This window comes from Mustela erminea, chromosome 8 (assembly GCF_009829155.1).
Source record: "Mustela erminea isolate mMusErm1 chromosome 8, mMusErm1.Pri, whole genome shotgun sequence".
Lineage (NCBI taxonomy): Eukaryota > Metazoa > Chordata > Mammalia > Carnivora > Mustelidae > Mustela > Mustela erminea.
The window spans coordinates 18,594,950-18,618,890 of record NC_045621.1 but is presented as its reverse complement, the minus strand read 5'-3'; the positions used below and the strand labels follow the sequence as shown (position 1 = coordinate 18,618,890).

General features: G+C 35.2%; 1 protein-coding gene across 7 annotated transcripts in view; it reads right to left on the bottom strand.

The window, feature by feature from the left end:
• Window positions 1-1,058: 1,058 nt before the first annotated feature.
• The window catches only part of CREB1 (cAMP responsive element binding protein 1), a 58,772-nt gene continuing 35,889 nt past the window's right edge, over window positions 1,059-23,941 (bottom strand). For 3 of the 7 annotated variants that reach the window (XM_032354579.1, XM_032354578.1, XM_032354581.1), the window contains 4 exons: window positions 23,709-23,851; window positions 18,883-19,065; window positions 16,721-16,871; window positions 1,059-4,905 (listed from right to left, as the gene is read on the bottom strand). In XM_032354579.1, the coding sequence (XP_032210470.1) occupies window positions 4,761-4,905; window positions 16,721-16,871; window positions 18,883-19,065; window positions 23,709-23,851 (622 nt within the window). In that variant the 3' untranslated portion in view covers window positions 1,059-4,760. Of the gene's footprint in view, window positions 4,906-16,720; window positions 16,872-17,164; window positions 17,280-17,682; window positions 17,746-18,882; window positions 19,066-23,708; window positions 23,852-23,941 lie in introns of those variants that run through there. The other 4 variants (XR_004288496.1, XR_004288497.1, XM_032354583.1 and 1 more) reach the window with 4 other exon arrangements.

The following is a 23,941-nucleotide window of genomic DNA, read 5'->3' as shown; positions in this document are numbered from 1 at the left end:
GTTTGTCTGCCCCCTGAGGACACATACAAAGGCTTAAGCTACATTCACTAATCAGTAAGAACTTATCAGAAGCATATGAGACAGATGGAACTTCAGCACCCTGTTTGATTTATTTGAAATTCTTCCATACTGACTCAGCTTCATGATATGTTCAACCCCTCAGGGATTAGTGCCTCTCCTACCCATCGATTCGAGAAAGTCAAGGAAACCAGTTCCCAGTACATACAGTGACTGTGCAGTCAACTTAAAAAAGTCAACATATCAATATTAAAAGTATTCAAGATGTATGCAAACCATCCAACAAAAGTTCTAGTTGTGCTTTGTACGATTGAGTGAGCAAACATATCCCCCAACTCTTCACCTACAGGCTTGCTAAAGCACACAGCACTTTCTCCTGTCTCACCTGACATCAGTCAAATTTAGGCAGCATTTCTTTGATGTTAAGAAAGCCAATTTTAAAGTGAAAAAACCTTTGTCAAATGATTACACGTGGTCTCCATCATGATAGTAATTACCTTGAAAAATATTTTACTGTTCTGGACAAATTCATAGATACCTTGGCATCCTATAGACAACATCAATGTTGGAAATTAACATCTATTCACTCGAGTTGCTTTTCCTTCTATCTTTATCCATGATGAAAAAGCGTAACATTAGATCCCAAATCATCTTTTAACTAACTGGGCCAGGCAAATCTAATTTCCTCTTATTTTTCCTTTATAGCTATTTAAAAGACTAGCCTTTAGGTGCTAAAATATTTTAATGAAAAGTTTCCATTTTAAAAAGTCACATGATTTGAAAAGAGGAGAAAGACATAAGTCAGTTGACAATTAATTGATGAGGGAACTTCTCAAGTTGCTAATACCCAACTGGGTCATTTTTAAAAGTGCAAGTTACACCAAACATTTACAAAGAATACAATGTAAATATAATCCAAATAAATATACAAGTTTTGTATTAGGTCAATGGGAAACAATATACCAAAAGTTTTCAGAGCCACAAAGGCAACAAAATAAAGCCTCCTGAAATAACTGAAAAGGTGTGTAACTACTGTTCTTAAAACCCACTTTAATTAACTTTACCATATTAGTCTTATTTAATCCTGCAAAATGAAGCAGCCTTTTTGATCTTCAAAATAAAGAGACCAATTTATGCTAGTAGCTGACTGTAGCAGATGACAAAATTAGGTACATTTTGAAAATGTAAAGAAGAAATCTAGATTGAAGTCACTTCAAGTAAAAGCATCCTGGTTTAAACAAACTTGTTGTTTCTTCCTAAGCCTTTGTATGATTCCACATGTCACCCCATATGGTCAAAATGACAGTAGGGATGAGGCCTGAGAGACCGAGAGAAACTTCAGCCAGATGACCTCTGATCACACAGCCTGCCCCACTGGTGTGTGCTTTCAGACACTAGCGCTGCCGCTGACCTACCATCAAAAACACATTTTCTGACAAAATCCCTGCTCAAATGAAAACACCAAAATTCCTCCCCCAGGATGAGTTTTGAAAAATCAGTGGTACCTTTTAGAAGCTATCTTCAAAATGTTGTTACCACTGTTATAGCTGCCAGAGACAAAGCATAAAAATCAAATACTTGGGGGGGGGGGCGGGGGAGTTTTCAAGTGACTAGTAACATATGTAAAAGTATCCAGCCAAAGAAAACTAACAATTAAAAAAAAAAAAAAAAAAAAAGGAAAAACTTGGAAGAAAATTAGAAGACAAAAATCAATCATGAGTGCTGAAGTAATGCAGTCCAAGAAACTACCAAAAGGGATGCAATAGAACACACAAAAATGTAAAATTTCATCTGACCTCAATATACTATAATACTCAGCATTCCTGACTTAAGAGCTCTCAGAGCTTCAGATTATATACTGTATGTATTTATATATATTTACACATATATTATACAAATGCCATTCCCCCCCCAATAGTATCTAAATGAACAGAGCACCTATGACAATATGATGGTTGCCAATATGGTACTTGAGTTTGAAAAGAATGAAATTAAAATTATATCTGATATCAATTTTTTAATAATGTGAACACATTGGATCTAGCCCTTTCTAAACCACTTTTCAGTTAAACACTATCAAAGCTTGAAAACTCATGAGAGTAATATATCAAAAATAAACCCCTCCCACTTCATTTTTATTAGAGTTAATCTGTCCTATAGATAAAAGTGCCACATGGCCCTATATTTGCAAAGTAAGCGATATCAAACTTGCTATTTTCTAGGCAAATCAGTAGCATATGTACAGATTCCTATGATGTTTTCATTCCCTTTTGGCCAATATGAAAAAACATTACTGGTAATGTGGCCCATATATGTTCTTGGCTACAAGATTTTTTTTTTTTATTATGTCATTTTCTTAATAAAGATTTTCAACGTTGCATGCTTAAAAACAAACACCTTTTTTCCAATTCTTGTTAAAAAAAAAAGTTGCATAAAAGATGCTTATCTGTATAAACTGAAATATCTTCAAGTCTCTTTAAGGGTCTAAAACAGATTTAGCAACAGAATACATTTCTTACCTCACCATGAAGTAATTGACTTCAAACCAGTGCAATCATCCTCAAGGTACAACGGACCTGGTATTTATAAAAACTTATAAATTCAACCAGCTCATACGGGTGTGACTGCCTTGATTTATCAGGGACTAAGAGGACCACCAAATTTCTAATTAAACAGAATGCCTCAACTTTTGGAAAACGGTTTAGAGAATAACAACTTGCTAAAGCCTAGGCAATTTTCATTTATAAAGTTTATGACATTCAAAACATTTCGACTCATTAAGAATTCTAGTTTGTGAACAGATTTGTGATTTTGCTTAGTTTCTGTTGAAGTTTTGGAAAATGACAGATCTATGCTGATATACAAATAATTTTTATGCTACAACTTTCCCCATTAGCTCAGCAGGATAAACATCAAACTTTACAGTCGTTTGAAAGCCTTCTTGAGAATCTGGTGAATTGTCCAAATATAAGACTACATCACTCAATTCTTAGAATGATGCTCCTTCATAAACTCTGTTCATCCTTGAAAAAAGACAATGGTTTGTTACAAACAAAAATATACCATATACAAGTATTAATTAAAAGCCTTATTTTTCAAAATGGACCTGATAACACCCAAATGCATATTTTGTTAACATATTAATAAACTTAATGTTTAAAAAAAAGCCCTCAAGACTAAATATAAAACATCAACTTTCTATAATCTTCTTTTAAAAGGAATAACCTTCTTAAATGAGAAATTATATCTAACATTATGTCAGTCTCCAATTTTTAAAATCCACCTTAGTCCTATTTTTCTCTTAAAGGGTAACTTTTAGATTTATCAAGCTTAGTGAGTGAGTAATTAATAATTAGAAGTAGTACTGGAAACAATGTATGATACATATAAATACAGACTGTTATAGTCAGGGGTTCAAACAGGTAGCTCCTTTGTAGAACGACAAAGGCTATATAGTATATCGGAAAGCTAAAGCAAAACTGTCCTTTTTAGGAGAAAACAAACCAAAAATATGTTTTGCAACAATGACAATCCAAATATTGTAGTACAGCAGTCATTCAAATATCTCTGAAGAAAATAACTTTCCTTGTGTACATCTAATCCTGTACTTTTTATAACTATACAACTTTTTATTAAAAAATTCACTAGAGATACTCTGTTAAAGTATGTTAATATGGAAAAGATTTCAAATCAGTATTTTTCTACAACACATAACATTTTATAAACAAATATAATCATTTTGTTTTATTTAACATCTTGAAGGCTTTCCTGTTGGTGGTATACTGTAAGTGCAAATGGGAACAGTTTAATTAGAAGTATCTTTAAGTAAATGAGTGACATAAATATTTTTTGAAGGCGATGACAAAAACATTTATTTAAAAACCTGGTCATATAACTCAAGGGGCTGGTTTACTAATGAGCATCTTTTTACTAATTAGAATTTGGTACTAACTAAAACAAGCTTTGTACTTTTACTTCAATTTAAAATTCAAATACCATGCTTTTTCATTCAGTTGGTTACTTCTTTTAATGTATTCAAAAATGCTGAACACATACAGAACTGAGTTAAGAAGCAACAACTGCCCTACGGAAGAGCTGTAGTTAATACAGAACGTTTTTAAGAATCAAGGACAAGTTTTCAGTATTGAAGAAGAGAATGTACATAGAAAGCACTCCGAATTCATTCTTAATTTCTTCAACACCATACTAAAATTCTTTTTTAGAGGGTATATCTCTTAACAATTTTACATAATTCACAATGAAAATGTGAAAACATGTCAATTTGGCAATCAACACTTCTTCATTGCACCTTACTTACTTTATGCATGAGGCCCACACATTACTTCAGCTCAAGAGGCTGGGGTAATTCTGTCCCTAAGGCAATCAAGGAGCTCAGCACAAACCTTGAAATCATTTTAAAAAAGATTTTCTTTTCCTCATTTCCCCCATCAATTTACAAGTAAACAAATTATTACTCCTTGAAGAGGGAGGGGGATGAAAAACAGAAGTCTCTTCATGATTCCTGGTGCTGAAAATTTCTTGAGGGGAGAAGTGGAGGCAGGTGTTGGAACATTCACAGTTTAATGCAAAAGCACAAATGAATGAAATTCTGTAGTTGCTTTCAGGCAGTTTTGCGAATAGAAAAAAAGAAATGTTTAGAAAATAAAATGTTTATTTCGTCTTTCTGGTTGTGGCCAAGCCAGTCCTTTTCCACCGTTAACAGGTGAAATTTAAATCCCAAATTAATCTGATTTGTGGCAGTAAAGGTCCTTAAGTGCTTTTAGCTCCTCAATGAGTGTCTTATTTTGGTTTTCAAGCACTGCCACTCTGTTTTCTAAACATTTCACATATTCTTTCTTCTTTCTACGACACTCTCGTGCTGCTTCCCTATGAGCAAAAAAGGACAGGAGAAATTATGCAACATTTGTTTATGTATCATTTATTTTGGGCTAGAGTACTTTTAAATATTTAGTTCAAAGCAAAACACATTTTAATATATTAAAGACTAAGCATTTGAAAAAATGATACAGAATGATTTGGAGATGGCCTCATATAAAATTTTAATTAAACATACCATGTAAGTATGACACGGAGGACACTAGGAGATGGAGAGGAGAAGTGAGTTGGGGAAATCGGTGGGGGAGACAAACCATGAGAGACTGTGGACTCTGAGAAACAAACTGAGGGTTTTGGAGGGGAAGAGGGTGGTGGGTATTATGGAGGTCATGTATTGCATGGAACACGGGGTGTGGTGCATAAACAATGAATTTTGGAACACTGAAAAAAAATAAATTAAAAAAAAAAATCCAAATGTGAAAATCCCACGAACAACACAAAGGGCTGAATGATCACTTAAAATTTAAAAGTGTATCACTGTTTGTTGATATGTTCTGAATCACACCTATAAAACTTGAAGTTCTATCAATAACTGAGAAAATATTAAGGCTAAATGTCAGTGTGAAAAACATCCTAAGTCAAATACAAAAATCTCATAAACTCATCATTTCAGGGTATTAAAAAAAGCCTAACATGGGTCTCTTCCACAAGTGACACTGAGAAAACTGTATACCCACATACAGAAAGAATGAAGTTGGATCCTTACCTTATACCATATGCAAAAACTAACTGAAAATAGATTAAAGAACTAAATATAAGACCTAAAACTATAAAACTTAAGAAGAAAACAGGGGAAAAGCTTTTTTTTTTTTTTTAAAGATTTTATTTATTTATTTGATAGAGATTACAAGCAGGCAGAGAGGCAGGCAGAGAGAGGAGGAAGCAGGCTCCCCGCTGATCAGAGAGCCTGACGTGGGGCTCAATCCCAGGACCCTGGAATCATGACCTGAGCCGAAGGAGAGGTTTTAACCCACTGAACCACCCAGGCGCCCCAGGGGAAAAGCTTCAAGACATTGGGTTGGCAGGGATTTCTTGCTATGCCACCAAAAGCAGACAACATAAACAAAAATAAAAAAATGGGGTGACATCAAACTTAAAAACTTCTGTGCATTAAATAAAGGGCACACAATCAATAGGGTGAAAAGGCAACCCATGAAATGGGAGAAAATACTTGCAAATCATCTATCTAATAGGGACTTAATATCTAGGACATACAAAGAACTTTTACAATTTAACAAAGTAACTTGATTAAAGAATGAGAAAGGACCTGAATAGACATCTCTCCAAAGATGTACAAATAGCTAACAAGCATATAAAAAGATGCTCAACACCAATCTAATTATTAGAGAAATGCAAATCAAAGCTACGCCGATGTATCACTTCACACCCTTTAGGATGGCTACTATATTTACACAAAATAAAACAAAAAACAATTTCCCCTCCAAACCCAGAGAGAAAATAAGTGTTGACCAGGACGTGAAGACATGTGAACCCTGTGCATTGTCCGTGGGTTGTAATATGGCCCAGCCACTACAGAAAACACTATAGCAATTCCTTAAAAAATTAAAAATAGAATTACCCTATAATCCAGCAATCTAACTTTTAGATATATATCCAAACAACACAGAACAGGATATTCAAGAGATATGGGCATGCCTATGTTCATAATAGCATTATCCACAATAGCCAAGATGGGGAAGTAAGCCAAGTATTCATCAACACATAGACACACTTTAAAAATGTGGTGTATATATACAACGGAATATTGTTCAGCCTTAAAAAAGAAGGGAATCCCACCAAATGCTACAACATGGATGAACCTTGAGAACAAAATGCTAATAAGCAAAATAAGCCTGCCACAAAAAGACAACTGTATGATTTCACTTATATGAAGTATCCAAAGTAGTCAAACTCCTAAGAACAGAAAGGAGAATGGTGATTGCCAAGGACTCACAGAAGAGGAAAATGAGGGAATTTGTTTTTAATAGAGTTTCAGTTTCACTAGGTAAAAAAAAGTTATGGAGATCTATTGCACAACAGTATGAATATACTTCACACTACTGAACTGTATATTTAAAACTGGTTAAGATGATAAATTTTAAGTTTTATACCACAATTAAAAACTATTAAACTATTTTTAAAAATCTAGCAGATTAAGAATAAAAAATATTTTTAGTGAGCCAGGAAGTCCAAACTGGTAAATTTTTTAGCTCTATGGAATAAGGATCGCATATTATATCCTTAGTCACTAGCCAAGGGCCTGGCATAATGTAGGTCCTTATTCCTGAGTGGACATAAGAGTTGAAAGAAAAAGGTTCTAAGTCTTTAAAAAATAGAAAAAAGCAGCAACTTACAATCACTCACTTACAATAGTGGCAACACAGCATAGCACTTAAGAGTAGTAACTTCAGTGTCAGGTTCTTAGGTTTAAATGGTTACCTCTTACCAATTAATTATATGACCATAAGCAAATTAAGGCAATTACATGACCTTAGTTTCCTGACTGTAAAATAGAGAAAACACTAACTACCTCAAAAATTTTATGAGGATTAAAGAAATTAATATATAAAAAGCGTATGAAATAGTGGCTGGCATTTTTTAAATGCTGTTTATGTGTCTGCTGTAATTATTTCTAGATAACTCCAGTACCTTCATTAATGTCTTCATCCCCATACAGCCTTCTCAGTCAGAAAAAAGGAGCAAGCTGACTTTTGGAATAAAAAAATGCTGCACCTAATGTTCTATTATCCATGACATATGGACGATATATGATCCACTGCATCACTGTACCACTGGTGAAAATTTGGGGGGAGGAAGGACTTAAAAATGGCCAAACATTCTCATGCACAGTGAAGACAACAAGCCAAGAAGTACGATAAGGCCGTGAGTGATGTAAAAGACCGCAGGTGGGAATGATTCTGAGGTCAATCTGGATGTTCTGTACGTGGTGAAATCTAACAATATGGAGAGTCTGTGGGATGTATGTACACACTGACAAATCTACTTCTATCCAGGGCTGTTATCTTGTTTTCCTTGCTTTCTCCCGCATCATTTGAGAATCTAGAGTTCACAAGTGCTCATATGAATGCAGTATCTATCTATATGCTAGTTTCTAAAAAGTTAAACTAATATGATCCCATAGGTTAGTATCTTCTAATTTTGCTCTAGCGAAGTTAGTATACTATAGTGTTGCTAAAGCTTAGGTTTCTCAAAAGCAAAAAGCAAAAAAACAAAAGGAACACTGGATTAAGATAATTAACTTATTTCTTTAATGTTAACACCTTTGATCCTTTCAATATACTTAATGTAAATTGAGACTCTCTCCAAAGAGGAATTCCAACTAGCAAATGCCAAGCTCATTATGGGTATACAATACCTTTTTGGAGGAACACCAAATAAAGTTCAAGTACTGTCTTGCACAGTGACGCTCACAGTTTAAAATAAACAACGTGGATACAAATTTAATATAGTATGATAGAATAGCAGGACTTCTAAACTGAGGATCAGAAATCTTAAGTTCAGATCCTGGCTTTGAAACTAACTAGTTCTATAGTTTCCAACAGGTACCAGGGAAGAACTATTTCTTTATCTGTTTGTTTTTTGTTTTTTTAAAGGACTAATCAAGATGTCTCCAACTAGGACCGTTAGATTTATATTAAGGAGTATGCAAAATCAGGGAATAAATCCGCCATGTCATTCTAAAGCCAATTCTGATTAATGGGTCAGAGGGGTGGCAAACATTTTCATATTTTAAAAAACATTATTATATTTTGGAGTGGAATACAGAATACAAATGAACTTTAAATAAAAATTTTAAAGAAATCCTTAGCTTGGAGAATACTACTTAAAGCTTCTCAAGAATTTTTAGATATATATTAAAAAAGAAGAAGAAAATGAAAGGATTCTCCCAGCGGATCGGTCTGACAACATGGTGTGAAGATTAAATTGACCACTGATGTTTCTTCCAGTACAGAAATAGGATTTTATGATTTTAAGCATTCATGCAAACAGATGGCTTATAAATTCTGCAATTGATGTGATAGGCATATTTTTAGAAAAAGTTCTTTCACATAATGTGTCCCAACATCCTCCTCCATTCACTGAACTAGTTCTTTGCCTCTAAATGATTCTTATTCTCTTGTTTTCAGCATCCTCCATAATTCTAAACTACCTGATTTTTTTCTCTTTTACCTTCAAAGTTTATCAATTGTACTTTAAGAAACAAACAAAAAACAGGCTTTTGTTACACTGATTTTCCTCTATTGATTTTCTCTTTCTCTTTTCAGTTTTATGGATTTTATTTATTTATTTATTTTTAAAAGATTTTTATTTATTTATTTGACAGACAGAGATCACAAGTAGGCAGAGAGGCAGGCAGAGAGAGAGAGAGAGAGGAGGAAGCAGGCTCCCTGCTGAGCAGAGAGCCTGATTCGGGGCTTGATCCCAGGACCCTGAGACCATGACGAGAGCCGAAGGCAGAGGCTTTAACCCACTAAGCCACCCAGGTGCCCCTATTTATTTATTTTTAAAAGATTTTATTTATTTGACAGAGAGAAAAGGTAGGGAGTGGCAGGCAGAGGGCAAGGGAGTAGCAGGCTCCCCACTGACTAGGGAGACCGATGTGGGACCTGACTCCAGAACCCTGGGATTATGACCTGAGCTGAAGGCAGACACTCAACCTACTGAGCCTCCACGCTCCCACAGTTTTATTAATTTTAATTTGCTCTTCTTTTTCTAGTTTCTTAAGATGGAAGTTAGGTTGGCAAGCTTGTTTTTGTTAAATATGTTTGGCTTCTCAGGCCAAATGGGCTCTGTCACAACTACTGCTATTGTAGCATGAAAGCAGCCTTAAATAACACATAACTGAATGAGCTCGGCTATGTTCCAGTAAAACGTTATTTATAAAAAACAGACAATGAGGTATAGTTTGCTAACCCCTGACAGATGACTGATTTAAGACTTTGTTTTCTAACATTAAGTATTTAATGGTATAAATTTCCCTCTAAGCACTGACTGAACTCCCACAAATTTCTGTCGTATTTCAATTTGCACTTAGTTAAAGATACTTCCTTTGAAACATCCTTTTTGACCTACAGACTTAGAAATGTTTGATACATAATTTCCACACAACTGGGGATTTCCTGGATGCTTTATGGGCCAAGAGCATATTCTAGTATTTCTATTCTCTTAAATTAACAAGTGTCATTAAAATGCCCAATACGTAGAGTTGGTGGACTGTCATTCAGGCTGTCTATCTTCTTTCATCATTCAGAAAAGAATGCTGAAGTTTTCTTTTTTTGGTGGGCAGCAAAGCAAGGTTTACTGAGCAATGGTGAAGTGATAGTACAAAGCTCCCGGAGAGGGAGGGACCTGCGAGGGTTGCCCGGAAGTTTTCAACTACTCAATTCTGTGTTTAGTTTCATCATATTTGGCCTCATTTATGTTACAGCTCTGTTAGGAGCATATACATGTAAAATTACTATGTTTTTTAGAGAAACAGTCCTTTTATCTTTACATATTGTCCTTTTTTTTTTAATCCCCAACAATGTTCCAGCTTCCTTTTGATTGCTATCTGCATGCTCTATCCTCTTCTACTCCCTTCCTTCTCATTTATCTATGCTTGGTATTTGATATTAAGCTTGATATTTGCTTGATATTTGAAATGAGATTCTTATAAATAGCATATAGTTAGGTCTTGGTTTTTTGTCTGGTCTTTTATGTGGGTTAGACAAGGTTTAGCCATCTATGACCCATGGGTCGAATCCACACAGTCTGTTTGAAACAATTTTTAAACTTCTAGCCAGACCAAGTGAGAGAGAGAAAGGCCACAAATCTCAATATCAGGAATGAAATTCCTATTAAATAGTCCCCTCCACCAACCAAGAAAACCACAACCAAAAGCCCAGAAGTGTTTAGATATAAATCTAACAAAAAAATGTACAGAACATTGTGTTCCCAGAATGGAATACTCAATATTCTTTTAAGATATTAATTCTCCTCAATTTGATTTATAAACTCAACAAAACCCTAATCCAAATCCCAGAAAACTTTCTTATAGACATCAACAAACCAATTCTAAAATTCATATGAAAATGCAAAGGAACCAGAACAGCCAAAACAATTTTGCAAAACAGCAAAGTTGGTGGACTCACCCTGTCAGATTTGAAGCTTACTAAGATGCTACAGTAATCAAGACAGCACAGTACTGGCTAAAGGATACACACAAAGACCCATGAAACAAGCTAGCCAGACACATACGCACACAAATATGGTTAAATGATTTCTGACAAAAGTGCAATGGCAATTCAATAATCTTTTTAACAAATATGCTGAAGCAAATATATATCCATACACAAAAAATATGAACCATGACACACCTCACATCTTATATAAAAGTTAACTCAAAAGGGATCACAGACCTAAATGTAAAACATAAATTGTAACATCAGCCACTCCAGAAAACAATTTGGCCATTTCTTATAAAGTTAAATAGACGCTTACCATTCTACCTGCCCAGCCCATTGCTACGATTTATTCAAGTGAACTGAAAGTTCATACTAACTCCTGTGTACGTTTATAGTAACTTCATTCATAATCCTCCCAAACTGGAAACTATGATGAACATCAAGGTCAACAGACAAATAAACCACAGGATATGTGTACAATGGAATACTAGGGATAAAACCAAATAATGATCCATGTAACACTATCAATAAATCTTGAATGCATTTTGCTAAGTGAAAGAAGCCAAACCCTAAAGGCTACATATACTGTATGTTTCTGATTATATGAGATTCTGGAAAAGGCAAAATCCCAAGGACAGAAAACATTTCAGTGCTTCCAAAGTCCGGGAAAGGGGGCAGAAGCAGACTACCCATGGGGTATCAAAGAGATTCATTCTCGGGTGGTGGGACAGTTTGGTAAGGCACTGTGAGGGTAGAAACATGGCACCATACATCTGTCAAAACCAAAAGAACTATAGAACTTTTATACTTTTTATAGTAAACTACATGCAATCCCAGTATTGAATGAAGATGGCGATGAATATTTCATACTACAAGTGTGTGATATAATCTTAATCTTCTGGGGTGGGGGGAGGAACAGAACTAAACAGCTTGGAAAACAGTACTTTCACTGGTACTTTAAGGCTAAAAAACGATAAGAAACCATACATAAATACTGTATTGTATTTGGTAAATTTGTTTCTCACAGGTATACAAGTTAGCAATTTTGTAACTATTTTAAATGTATACTAGAGTTAAACATATATGTAAATAAACTATACTTAATGGGAAGCCAAATATCTATGAATCTGTCTATTCATATTCTTAACTCATTATTAGTCTTCTGACTTGTTAAACATTTCTAGCTTGTCATTTGCTTTGCTACTTTATCTTTTTCTTGGCTAAACAGAGGTTTTATATTTTCGTACAGTCAAACTTACCTAACATTTACATCTATTATTTTGCCTTCAGGAAATCTATTAAAATACTGCATTCTAAAATTGTAAGACAAGGATGTAGACTGCATTAATTCCGTAATTTTTTATTCCACCTTTCCTATGGGAAGAACACACGTTCCCACTCCACTGACACTGGGCTTCTCCTTGTCTGTACTTTGGCCAGTGGTACGTAAGTGGACATGATGTTCATCACCATCAAGCAGAGGATTTAAAGAAACACTGCCTTTTTTCCTTTGCTACAAAAATGACATGTCTCAAAAAAGGTGCTCCTCCTGTAGCTGCGAGCATGTGGAAGAAAGACACAGGAGCTGGCCTGCAGCTGTCAATGTAACGTGAGGAAGAAATTTTGTTGTTCTAAGACACAGATTTTGAGGTTTCTGTTGTTACTACAGCAACAAAAATTAAAATAACAACCATCTATCCTTTCTTTTAGACCACTTATCACTTCATTTCTGAGTAAATGGTAATCTGAACAGTGTAGAATTGGGGGATCATAACTTTTTTCATCAAATTTCAGTTTAAGATAGGCTGTGTTTGAGGTACATATAAGGGACATTCATCCTAGTGAGTATGTTCAGGAGGAGAGTGATCCCCTAATTTTTCTACTGAAGTGTACCCCTAATGGAAGAGGAAATTCTGGGGACACAGCCCAAAGCAACCACTGCTGGTGTGAACTTCTTTTAAGTCTCTTACCTTAAAGATATTTCTAATTTTTGAGCAAGATAAACATTCGAGGAGAGCATTCCATGTTTACCTCTTGGGGCTACATTATCTCCAGCATACTATCATAAGCTCTGGTTTGAGAAGTACAGCAGGAGAGAGCTGTATACTGAGATCTCAGAATTAACATGTAGACAGGGCTTTGCCCCCAGACACAAGCTCAAGCCTCGGGTCTACCAATTTAAACGAAAATTTGAAAGATTTTATTTTTAAGTAGCATCTACAATGTGGGGCTCAAACTCATAACCCCAAGATCAAGAGTCATAGGCTCTACTGCCTGAGCCAGCCAGGCAGCCCTGTACCTAATTCTTTAAAGGTGTGACCTTTGGCAAGATACTTAACTTCATTCTGAACTATAGCGCCTCTGTAAAAGGGAGATAGGCTTCTCCCTCATTGTAGGCAATATAAAATATGTAAAGAAACTACGTGTGATGTCTAGCATCACTGGCCCTTAGTAAATAGTATCTTAGGAAAAAGGTCAAAGCCAGCATTTAGAATTAGAAGGTGTCAGCATATAGCTGATGCCTGAAATACATGGTTATGAATGAACATTCTAAGGGAAAACTTCAAAAGTAGTCGGAAAACCAGATGAATAAATCAGAGTTCAGGAGAATAAGTCAAAAGTGTCAAATATGGGGCACCTGGGTGCTCAGTCATTAAGCATCTGCCTTCGGCTCAGGTCATGATCCCAGGGTCCTGGGATCGAGCCCCACATCAGGCTCCTTGCTCCACAGGAGGCCTGCTTCTCCCTCTCCCATTCCCCCTGCTTGTATTCCCTCTCTCGCTGTGTCTCTCTATCAAATGAATACATAAAATTAAAAAAAAAAAAAGTGTCAAATATTCCACAAAAGTAAAGTGAAATGAAAAGAGAATACCAGATTGCCAAGTGCGAATCTGTATTTTCTGAAGATATTAAGAGTACTATGGTGAGCATAGAGGCCAGATTCTAATGAATGGAAGTTGGAAAAGAGGAAGCAGTAGTAACGTGGGAATAAAGGGTGAAGGGAACCACAGCAGAGTCAACGGGAAGTCTCCTTAAAACTAAATCCAAGCAAAAGTATTTTATTAAAGAGACCATGCTAAAGATTTCAGACCAGCAAAGGTTGTTAGGAACTGTAGCTTTGTGAGCCCTGTCCCTAACTTGGAATATAAGTATAGGGGTGGGGGGGATACATAAACTAAAAAAATAAAGAAAAAAGGAAATTTGGTTTGCTAGACAAATGAACAAGTGTTCATAAATGGGCAGCTCTCTGCTCCATACAACAGAGCTGACAAGAAGCCATAGGGCCACCTCCTCACCCACCCACCAACTACACCACCTGTTGGTCTTTTCTGTATACGGGGAAATGTCTATGGGGCACTTGTGTGTGGTTGAGTCACAGACTCTAGGTTTCAGCTCAGGTCACAATCTTGCGTCACGGGAAGTCTGCTTGAAAATCTTCTCCATCTGCCCCTTCCCTACTCGCACTCACTCTCTGAAATGGCTAGATAAATCTTTAAATAAAAAGGTGCAGGGGGGATGTTTCTGTCCCACAGAGGCAACTACAAGGACACAGCATAAAGTCCTTCTGCTGTTTTTATAATCAAGAAGGTTTTTTTTTTCCCCATCTGATTGCTTTGCTGTGTCTTGCCTAGAACTGGTTTATTTAGCAAACGCTTCTGTCTTAACTTTTAAAACCTGGCCTTTACTTAAGACTTCTTAATCGGACTTGCTTCTAATTTTAGAACGGGTTAAACATTTCTTCACAAACATTTTAAAGCTGAAAAGATTTAAATACAGAATTTAATGTATAATCTAGAATACATTTAAATGAATGCACCTTTGATGCTTCTGTTTATTATTATTACTACACCTAAGGAAAATCTTGGATTGATAGAGCACAACTAATATTCCAAAAAAAGTCCTGCCATTTCCCAGAGCTCAGATGTCATTTACTGATACTCTATAACAGCTAGGTATTTTAGGGACAAAAGAGGTTGAGCTGAGTGGAAATATGAAACTTCATAAAAACAAACACTTCGATAAAGCACTACAGTTAAAGTGCTTTGAGAGGAATGATATTTGTCCCATAGAACAGCCATTTGGATGGGTGGCAGAATCTTTTTTTCGAAGAAAAAGGAGGTTTAGAGGGGGTTAGTATGTTCTTCCAAAGTCACAGCAAGTAGAGTAGATCCAGGACTTGAATCCAGACTGTCTAAATTCAATCCCTATGTTTCTTTTACTTTATGGCAGTGTTTGAAAAATCTTGGGGTCAAGAACAGAGGAGGGGCACCTGGGTGGCTCAGTGGGTTAAGCCTCTGCCTTCGGCTCAGGTCATGACCTCAGGATCCTGGGATCGAGCCCCACATCGGGTGCTCTGCTCTGCAGGGAGCCTGCTTTCCTCCACCAATTGCCTGCCTCTCTGCCTACTTGTGATCACTGCCTGTCAAATAAATAAATACAATCTTTGGAAAAAAAAAAAAAAAAAAGGAACAAGAATATTTTCACCAATTTCAAATTTTATCTTTATAAAACTTTATTTTCATTTTCTATAGCTTGTCTTAGGTCATTTCCATTTTAAATCCTCAGCTAAATATTTAGATCCTAAACTAAATAAAAATACTAAAGTAAATACAATAAAAACATTTTATGGTTTTTTGGGGGGAAGGGGCAGAGAGAGGAAAGAAAGAGAGAAAGAGAAAATCTTAAGCAGGCTCCACACCCAGTTTTAGAAGTCCAACCATCACACAACCCTGAGCTCATGACCTGAGCCAAGATAAGAGTCGGATGTTTAACCTACTCACCCATCCAGGCGCCCCTTACTAATTTTTTAGATGACAAAACCATTTACAGCTGTAAATTTACTTTATGAGAATTACTTTACCCACACTTCATACATTTTGTTGTGTAGCATTTTCATTGTTGAAGACTAACTCTATTTTAAGATTTTGTCTAATAACAAGGTAATCTTAGATTTAATCTATTTTTGATGACTCTTTAGGTACTAAATTGTCAATTTTGAGTGAAGATAATATTCATTAAAACATGAACTGGCCATCATATTTCCTTTCTTTTAAATAAACTTAACATAAATGAAATAGGTGATATTAATATACATACCTGAAACTCTTGATCTTCTTGAGCAATACTATTCATGAAAAGAAACAGTATTTAAATAACCTAGGCTGCTGGTTAGAGCACAGTGAAAATATAAGAGTTGTGTATTAAATCTTTCATGGAAAAATTACACAAAAGAAAACTATGATTACAGATTGACCCATGGGGCTCCTGGGGGATCCGTGGGTTAAGCATCTGCCTTCGGCTCAGATCATGATCCTGGGGTTCTGGGATTGAGCCCTACATCGGGCTCCCTGCTTAAGTGAGGGGGTGCGCTGCTTCTCCCTCTTCCTCTCCCCCTGCTTGTGCTGTCAAATAAATAAGTAAAATCTTAACAAAATAAAGATTTGACCCATAACCCCATTAGCCATTTCATAAGTGCAGCTTATTAAAAAAGTTTTAACAAATCCATCAATTCCACCAGAAAAAAATTCATTGCAAAGATCCAATCAATTATCAAATTCATGTCTGACAGAATCTGAAGATGACATGACCTACCACAATCTAAGTAAATGCAATAGATGTACCTGTTCTTCATTAGGCGAACCTCTCTCTTTCGTGCTGCTTCTTCAGCAGGCTGTGTAGGAAGTGCTGGGGAGGATGCCATAACAACTCCAGGGGCGATGGTGCTAGTGGGTGCTGTGCGAATCTGGTATGTCTGTACATCTCCAGAGGCAGCTGAAAAGAAAAACAGTGAATATGGCATAAGACACAGAAGCATATGACTCAGTAAAACTATGTGTGTCAATCATCAATTTAAACATATACTTTGGATTGAAAAGGGAAAAAAAGGAACATGATTCTAACTAAAACACTGAAAGAATCAGCACTCTTTGGGTCATTACTGACAAATAATTTTCAATTTAATGTATTTATTAGTATAGACACTTGGGTTAACCTAGGTCTGCCGGGTCTTGTATTTATCTTTCATTGGAATGTAGTTCTATTCTGTTGTTAACATGCTTACCAACCTTAAGTCTAAAAGGTAAGTAGGGCACAGCTTGGATGATCTTCCTAGATAGAGTATACTCCTCAATGTCTTCCTTTGATATTGGTAAATTCATATTAAAAAATTTCAAGTAGACTCTTGCCACGACATAAAAACGACCATGATTTTTCATAAAATAGCAAAATGGGAGAGAAAATAAAGCATTATGGTCAACTATTATAAATTTCTAATTGAAACAAAACTGAAAGTATGAAAAAGTGTACCACTTGATGTCAATTATATTACTTGTTTTAATGTAAATGCTAATTGCTAAATAAACTGAAGTTTTTTCTAAATGATCCATCACTTGTAAAAAGAAACACAATCATTATCTGTCAAACTGCTTCTAAAAACAGCTTAGTAATATGCCCTACTAAGATTAAGGAACCTAAAATTATCTGAGAGAATTTGAAGGTCTTTATAAAATTATCCATTTTTGTTATTAATATCAATTAAAATGTGTGGTTTGAGTGGAAAAGATTTATATACTAAACATGTTACCATCTTCAAACTGACGTTCAGAATTCAAATTCACTGACATCCTGCTTTACAATTTTTGAGTACCTGCATGTAAAGTGAAAAGGTGTTTTACTCCCATTAATAAACAAAATATTATCTTCTTCAAATATTATTGTTTAGTAACAGAATATGTTCTGTAAATACATTAGGGCCTTTAAAAGTAAACGATGACTCTCTAGTTGGTGTTTTAGGATTATTCAAAAATTATCATCCATGCTGAAGGGGTACAATGGTCATTATTTAACAGAGGCAAAATATATTATTATTAATAAAAATACTTTGAGATACAGATTTTAACATTATTTCCTCAATATGCAAATTTCAATCTGGCATAAATTATATTCTTAAAATATTCAAATGGAAAAAAATATTCAAATGGATTCAAAGAAAAATGGTCAACTCCTATCCATAAAGATTCCTAAAGCAAGATAAATAAATAAATAAATAAATAAATAAATACAGAAAAAAGCTATTTCAATAGTTCACCAAGGATTTAACTACTACTTTTTCTCCATAGACCAGTAGACATGCATACTGGTATAAGATTTTTCAGAACATACTGTTTTCATTTGAAATAAAATGATGATCTTAGAAATGAGGATGTAAATTTTCTGAGCAAAAATCTGAAAAACAGAATTTTGAACCTTCAAAGATTTCTTTTTTAAAGTAAGCTCTATACCTAATGTTAAGACTTGAATTCAGTCCCAAGATCAAGAGCTGCATGCATCAACTGAGCCAGTCAGGGGGCCAGAACCTCTAGAGATTCTCACCAGTGATTTAGTATAACTCTTTATTTGACATGTTTAAAAAAAAAAAAGAGGCACAGAGAGGTGATTCTTACTCAAGATCACATAGCAAATCTATGCAGTTAGATCCAGAATCTAGCTTTTCTAACTCTGGATTTCACTGTCATGCCCTGTAACCTACCCTGATTCTCCTATCCCCAAATGCTGAAAGTGTTAAAGATGTTATATTTTTAAAAGAGAAAACAGTTGTTTTTATGCCATGACATTTGGGTCCAACTGGAATAATGGAAGAGTTCATGGAGAACATTATTTATAATTAAAAAAATTAACTGCATTTTCATAGTGCTTGGCAGTATCATACTTACTTTTTCTGAGTTTATAAAAGTTTTAACCTTTCAAAGAATTTACCACACTTGTGAATTCTGAATTCTCTCACCTTGAACGACGACTTGGTTGCTGGGCACTAAGATCTGCTGTCCATCCGTGGTCTGTGCGTACTGTAGGATGGTAGTACCCGGCTGAGTGGCGGCTGCATTGGTCATGGTTAATGTTTGCAGGCCCTGTACCCCATCGGTACCATTGTTAGCCAGTTGTATTGCTCCTCCCTGGGTAATGGCAACTAAAACCCAATGGATTTTATTGTTATCAGTTTAATTAATGCCATGTAAGACTTACAACACACTAAATTCAAAGTAGAATAATGTGTAAGAAATAATCGAGGAGAAATTATTGTAACAAATAACACTAGCAAGAAGATTTCGTATACTCAGGTAACTTTCTGCTCTGGAAACCCACATCCAATTGCTATAATACAAATGCACTCTATGAACTGTATTGTAATTTACAGTAATACCCATTAACAATTAAAAAAAAATAAATGAGAAGATGTTAAATTCCTTTCAAAGTTGTTTGGTTCAGAAGAGGTAGCACACTGTGATCCATACTTCCTTTATTCTAGTCTTACTTAGGCCATATTTTAACTGTTTGATATTTGCTGTTCCACTAGCAAATAAATTTCTTGAAGGCAGGAAATGTGATTTTTCTTCTCTACTTTCACATACTTAGCACAGAAATGGGCAGTAATAGGCGCCCAATAAATGGTTATTTTAATGCATAATTAAATAAAAACAGTTCAGTAGTGCATTCTGTTCTCTAACTCGGCTACCAATGCATAAACTGTAAATTACATATCCATGCATTCTCATACAGGATCCTTTGATTATTCACTAATTAACCACACATCATTCATCTGTTATGAAGTAATCTACTTTGGCTCACACTAAAAGATATTTCACTTTATTAAAAAAATGAGTTCACCTTTATGCTACAGTACATGGAAAAAGTTAACAGAAAGAAGTAGGTTATTATTTTATTTGAACGAAGCAGTCCTTCAGATACTACAATCAAGATAGGCAGTTGGATCCTCTCTAGACACTCTCCCTATTAAAAGTTTTCTGGAAAGAGGCCTAAAAATCACAATATTACATATAAAATTGCCTAATGGATTTTAACTAAATAAGTCAACAAATGTGCGACTTACTCAAGTTCCTTTTATTTTGGTCTGTTAGAAGGGAATTATTTGGGATCATTTGTTAGCCAGCTCTAGGCCACTAATATCCTGAGTCGCCTATATAAAGAAAATGGATTATCTACTGTTTGGTCAAGAAATAGTAACAGTAAGTAAGTATGATTTGGTTTACAAATAACAAATGATACCTATGGAAATTAAGATACTGGCATATACAATCTATTCACTTTAGCCATTCCCATAAGTTTTACTTATCTTCGACAACTAAAAAGGAATATATAAGAACTATTCTGAGATTAATATTGCAGGTAACTTGAAGAAATCAGAAGGTTAACAGAATTAAAACACAATTTCTCATATAGAGTTAATAAGCAAATTCTACTGCCCTTAACATACATAGCTTTCTTCTTGGTTATATAACAATAAATTCAAGGGAGAAAAGAAGTAGGAAACTAGAAATCAGACCTGGGTTCTAGTCCAGATTCTATCACTAAATTATTACTTGAATCTGTTATCTCTTTTATAAAAATAAAAATACCTGGTTCTAGGCACTAAATACAACTATAAAAATTAAATGAGATCACGTAGGTCAAAGTATTCTGAAAACGCAAGTCTGATCCTATCAGATGTGTTTTTCCCTATAATACATATTTATATACTTTATTATTCCAAAAGGATTTGAGAGGTCTTTCAATAAAACTAAATTCATTAAAACAAAAAGAGGAAGCTAGAAGTCAAGTAACTGATGTCTCTAACCACAGAGATTCTACCAGAAAATCTAGAAGAGAATACAAGTAAACATGAACTTAGCCAAGATTTTGAATAGCCAAAGTAAAGAGGAAAACATCATGGGTTACACTTGTATTTAGTGAAACAAAAAATTCAAGTTCAAAATGATAGACACATGTGTATTCTACCTTAGAAGAGAATTTCTCAAATAAGACTTTATCAGGAATAGTAAACCAAGTAATAGATAAAACTACTGACAGCATTTAAAATGTAAAAAAAAAATAACCAGTTTATGGAAGGAATACAAACTGGTGCAGGCACTGGGAAAGGAAATTGGGCAGGATGTGCTTTGATTCAACAGTTCCACTCTTTGGATCCTATCCAACTGAGGCCCTACTACATATATAAGAATCTTCCTGTCACAGTGCCTGAAACAGCAGAAATGCCTTAAATGTTCATTAGTGTGTGTGGGGGTGGGGAGGGAATATTAAAGGGGGGGAAATGTTTAAATAAAAGTTATATTTATTTTTATTAATTTTTAATTTTTTATTAACATATAATGTATTATTAGCCCCAGGGGTACAGGTCTGTGAATCGCCAGGTTTACACACTTCACAGCACTCACCATAGCACATACCTTCTCCAATGTCCATAACCCCATCTCCCTCTCCCTACACCCCTCCGCCCGGCAACCCTCAGTTTGTTTTGAGATTAAAAGTCTCTTATGGTTTGTCTCCCTCCCAATCCCATCTTGTTTTATTTATTCTTTTTCTACCCCCAAACCCCCCACCGTTGCCTCTCAACTTCCTCAAATCAGGGAGATCACATGATATTGTCTTTCTCTGATTGACTTATTTCCCTAAGCATAATACCCTCTAGTTCCATCCACATTGTTGCAAATGGCAAGATTTCATTTCTAAAAGTTATATTTATACAGCGAAAGACAATATAGCTGTTAAATTGTATACATCTGTAAATATACATTTGACTATAGTATATAAATAATGTAGGTCTCACTTGTATCAAAATACACGGTAATATATTTATGTATAAATAGAATGAAAAAGAATGGATATATACTAAACTTTTAACTACCAGGGAGAGATGAAAAGGATTATAAATTAAGAACTATATAGGGCACCTGGGGGCTCAGTCATTAAGCGTCTGCCTTCGGCTCAGGTCATAATCCCAGTCTCCTGGGATCGAGCCCTGCGTTGGGTTCCCTACCCAGCGGGGAGCCTGCTTCTCCCTCTCCCACTCCCCCTGCTTGTGTTCCCCCTCTTGCTGTGTCTCTCTCTAAAATAAAAATCTTAAAAAAAAAAAAAAAAAGAATGTATAATGATGTATATATTTAAGTAGTCATTAGATTGACTTTTTTTCATTAGAATGATTCTTAATGACAATCAAGAACATGCCACATCAATTCTGTCAAGGCTCTATGTAAATAAGGGATATATATAATGTAATAAGGCTTTAAAAAAATCTGAAGTATTAACCTTTAAAACCAGCAATTTTTAGTTCCTGGAAGAGAGTGGTGTGTCAAATTAAATATACACATTTCTAATTTCACTTCCCTATTTGAGATTCCGATATGCCTATTTCCAAAAGAGCATGCTTTCTCCTGCAAGCAAGAATCCCTACAATCACTGAATCACTGTCACTAACAGAAGTACACTGTATCCCTCAGGTTTCTCTTGAGGCAGGGGAAAAGTAAAGTTCATGTATCAATGTCTCAGCATACATACATCTGGAGTAACTCAAATTATCTGGCTATAGGGCTAAAAATACACACATCTGTGTCCAGAGATAATACCTGTTTCTCGTTGTCGACAAAGAACTCAAGAAGGAAAAAGGGGACTGAACTCCAGTAAGCACAGAGTGGATAGGAAGGTTAGTCAAAAATGCCATCCTTCTGCTCACTTTCCAAAGTTTCAGCTTTGGGAGAGCTAAAAAGTCTGGTACTTGGGAATCTGCTTTTAATACAGTTAGAAAGCAAATTTGTTATGGTTAAACCAAGGTTGAGCTGTACTGTGAAAACTATTAACTTGGGAGTCAAACTTTTACACATATTCCTGACACAGACCACCCCAGGGTATTAGAAAATTAATGCAACAAGGGAGTGTCAATGTGTACATTTGATTTGTAGTAGGAGGAAAAAGGGGGAAAACCACATAATGGGAAGTACTGGATTTAATGGATAAATCAAAATGAAGAAATCTATGTAAGAGGCACTCTGGGAGTCAAAAGGTATTGGGAACAGATAGAAAAACATACCATTCACACAAATGCCTCTGATCAAGCAAAGGCAGAACTGGAAAGACAGTTAACAGATTTGGGTGAAAGATAAGAAGAGAGACCTAAGTGTCAGACAGAAACAAAGACTTTGATTAATTTTGCACACACACAATAAAACCTTTACTTTGTGTGAGCCAATTTCAGCAGTCCTTGTCTATGTTACCATAATTCACATTACATTTTATATTAAAAAAGAGTAACTGAATGTCCTGGTAGACTGTGACCAAGCCTCTCAACCCCCACCAGAAAAACATTGAACTATGACTTTAAAATGCTACTTTTAGAAGGGAAGGTGAATTAATAAATAGATGAATAGTGAGACCATTTTTGTCCTTACACATAACCATGGAATGGTTATCTATCTTATCTGAAGAAGTATTTCCTTTATTAGCGTCATATATTACACAAGGACTAAAATCTAGAGTTTCACGCAGTGGTTCAAAAAACTTCCAAGACTCTCCTGACATCTGCACAAAACAAAGGACCACTTGAAGGGCTAACATGCTTGAGCAGTTCTAACAAAAACCCTGAAGAAAAGAAAATACTTCTGTTACACAACTTTGCATACTGAACAGTAAAGGAAATACAATAATGGCATCCAAAACTGAGAAAAGGTTGGCACTTGTAGGATTCCCTTAAGGAGAATGCAGCCATTAGTTTTTTTTTTTTTTTTAATCTCATTTTCCAAAGCAGAAATATCTTTTACTCACTATACTGTCCGCTGCTAGTTTGGTAAATTGGAGTTGGCACCGTTACAGTGGTGATGGCAGGCGCTGAAGTCTCCTCTTCAGACTTCTCTTCTTCAATCCTTGGCACTCCTGGTGCATCTGAAGATAAGTCATTCAAAATTTTCCTAGAAAAATAGAAATCTACATTAATCAAAACGAAAATGACATTTACTGGCTAAATATACATAATAGTAAAAGAAAATGGGCAGAAAGCT